The 1,760-nt window shown below is 43.1% G+C and overlaps 1 protein-coding gene across 1 annotated transcript in view; it reads right to left on the reverse strand.

Moving 5' to 3' along the window:
• Positions 1-6: 6 nt before the first annotated feature.
• The window catches only part of LOC116397191 (ras-related protein Rab-18-B), a 7,715-nt gene continuing 5,961 nt past the window's right edge, over positions 7-1,760 (reverse strand). Inside the window, exons 5-7 of the mRNA XM_031872418.1 lie at positions 1,581-1,699; positions 988-1,054; positions 7-247 (exon numbers count right to left, since the gene is read on the reverse strand). Coding sequence (XP_031728278.1) covers positions 78-247; positions 988-1,054; positions 1,581-1,699 — 356 coding nt within the window. The 3' untranslated portion in view covers positions 7-77. The remainder of the gene's footprint in view (positions 248-987; positions 1,055-1,580; positions 1,700-1,760) is intronic.

Here is a 1,760-nt window from a genome sequence, read left to right on the forward strand (position 1 = left end):
GTGTGTGTGTGTGTGTGTGTGTGTGTGTGTGTGTGTGTGTGTGAGAGAGAGAGAGAGAACGTATTAGCATGTGTTGTCTAGACCAGGGAGCAGTAGCCACTGCAGCTTCCGGCTCCCGCGTCCTCGTCGGTGAGCTGGACCCCTCGGCCGTGGGTCTCGGTCTGCCATAAACCGGGAGTCTGGATGATCTTCTCCACCAGCTCCTCGAACGCACACTGAACACCGTCCCTGGTCTTTGCACTCGCCTCTGGGAGAACAGAGTGTAGATGGGGAGGGAAAATAAAAAGGAGAAAGAAGGGGCAGGAGAAGAGAAAGAGGCAAAAAAAAAAAAAAAAAAAAAAAGGAGTGAAGGGGGAAAAAACAAGAGAAAAAAGTGAAGTGGATTAAAAGAGAACGCGGAAAAGAAGATGAGATACAGATCCGTTGTCTGCATCTTGATCTCATCATCCGTTTGGGCTCTCAGAGCAGAGGGGTGGAAAATGTCTCAACAATAACTGTCAACCCCGCTAATAGTGAACCCTTGGAGGTTAATAGGGGATATAGTCAACACCTGCTCCACAACACGACCATATCCAGAAACATTAGAATAGTAATAACCCCGGCATAAAGAAATCAATCTTATTTAATCAAGCCAAATCACAATTAATACTTTTTTGAAATGACTTGGAGAACTTTGAAAGATCTGAGTGAAATATTTCGATTTCCACAAACATTTCTTAAATGACATTTTTCGGTAGTTGGAAGATTAAAACGAGGCGTTTAAACTTTAAGTAAAAGTCACGACTAACAAATTTCAAAAAATTAAACTACAGGGGGAAAAGAGAGCGCGCAGAAAGTGATATACGACGCCCGTTTTATTAATAGAACTATGCAAGCATTCCTCAACAAGTATGATAGTTATTTCAAAAGGCTGTTTCCCCCGTGTAACAGCCTGCTGCAGATCATGCCCAGCAGGTCTTTGTAGAGCAGGGAATCCTCACGACTTACCTATAAAAAGCGTGGAATGTTTTCTTGCAAACTTCAGCCCTTCGGCCCTGTCTAGCTCGTGGTTTTCCTAAAACAAAAGGAGAGGTAATGGCTTATTTGAGGTCTGCCGGGCAGAGCTGTCAGCTACTGTGGTCGTCACAGGGCAGAGAGGAAAAGTGATTTTCACAGACAAAGAACAGGACACAATAAATTCATAATGCTCTACTTAGTGGCCATTATTATCCCCACTGACTGATTCTGGTATCCTGGTGAAGGACCAGCTGCCAAAAATATGAAAGTGGGTCTGCCACAGTTATTTAGTTCTGTAATCTGTCAACTGGCTGTAAGGTGATTCTACTTATTTTTGTCAATTTCGTTTTTACCGTTCTGTGGAATATGTCTATATGAAGTAACTGTTCTTTGCATATCTAGATACAGAAAAACAATTTTAAAATTTGTCAAAAAAGTGAACATCAAGTGAATGTTTTTGGTCATTAAAGCTCAACCCAAACCACACGGTACAAGTTGAATTAAATATCCTGATGTGCTGCTCCGCTCTAATCCAAAAACCTTGTCAACACAAACATTTGATGCAGAACCACATAAACACTCACCTTATCAATTTTATTTCCCACAAGCATTTTGACGAGGTCGTTCCGTGTGCAGTACGTCTCGAGCTCGTTGAGCCAGGTGTCGAGCTTGGTGAAGGTATCCTGACGTGTGACGTCATACACTGTGCCGAACCAAAGAGAACAAGACGTGGTCAGAATGAAGGCGAGTACGCACGCGCGCGC

Source organism: Anarrhichthys ocellatus, unplaced genomic scaffold (assembly GCF_004355925.1).
Source record: "Anarrhichthys ocellatus isolate YVR2014 unplaced genomic scaffold, GSC_Weel_1.0 scaffold63, whole genome shotgun sequence".
Lineage (NCBI taxonomy): Eukaryota > Metazoa > Chordata > Actinopteri > Perciformes > Anarhichadidae > Anarrhichthys > Anarrhichthys ocellatus.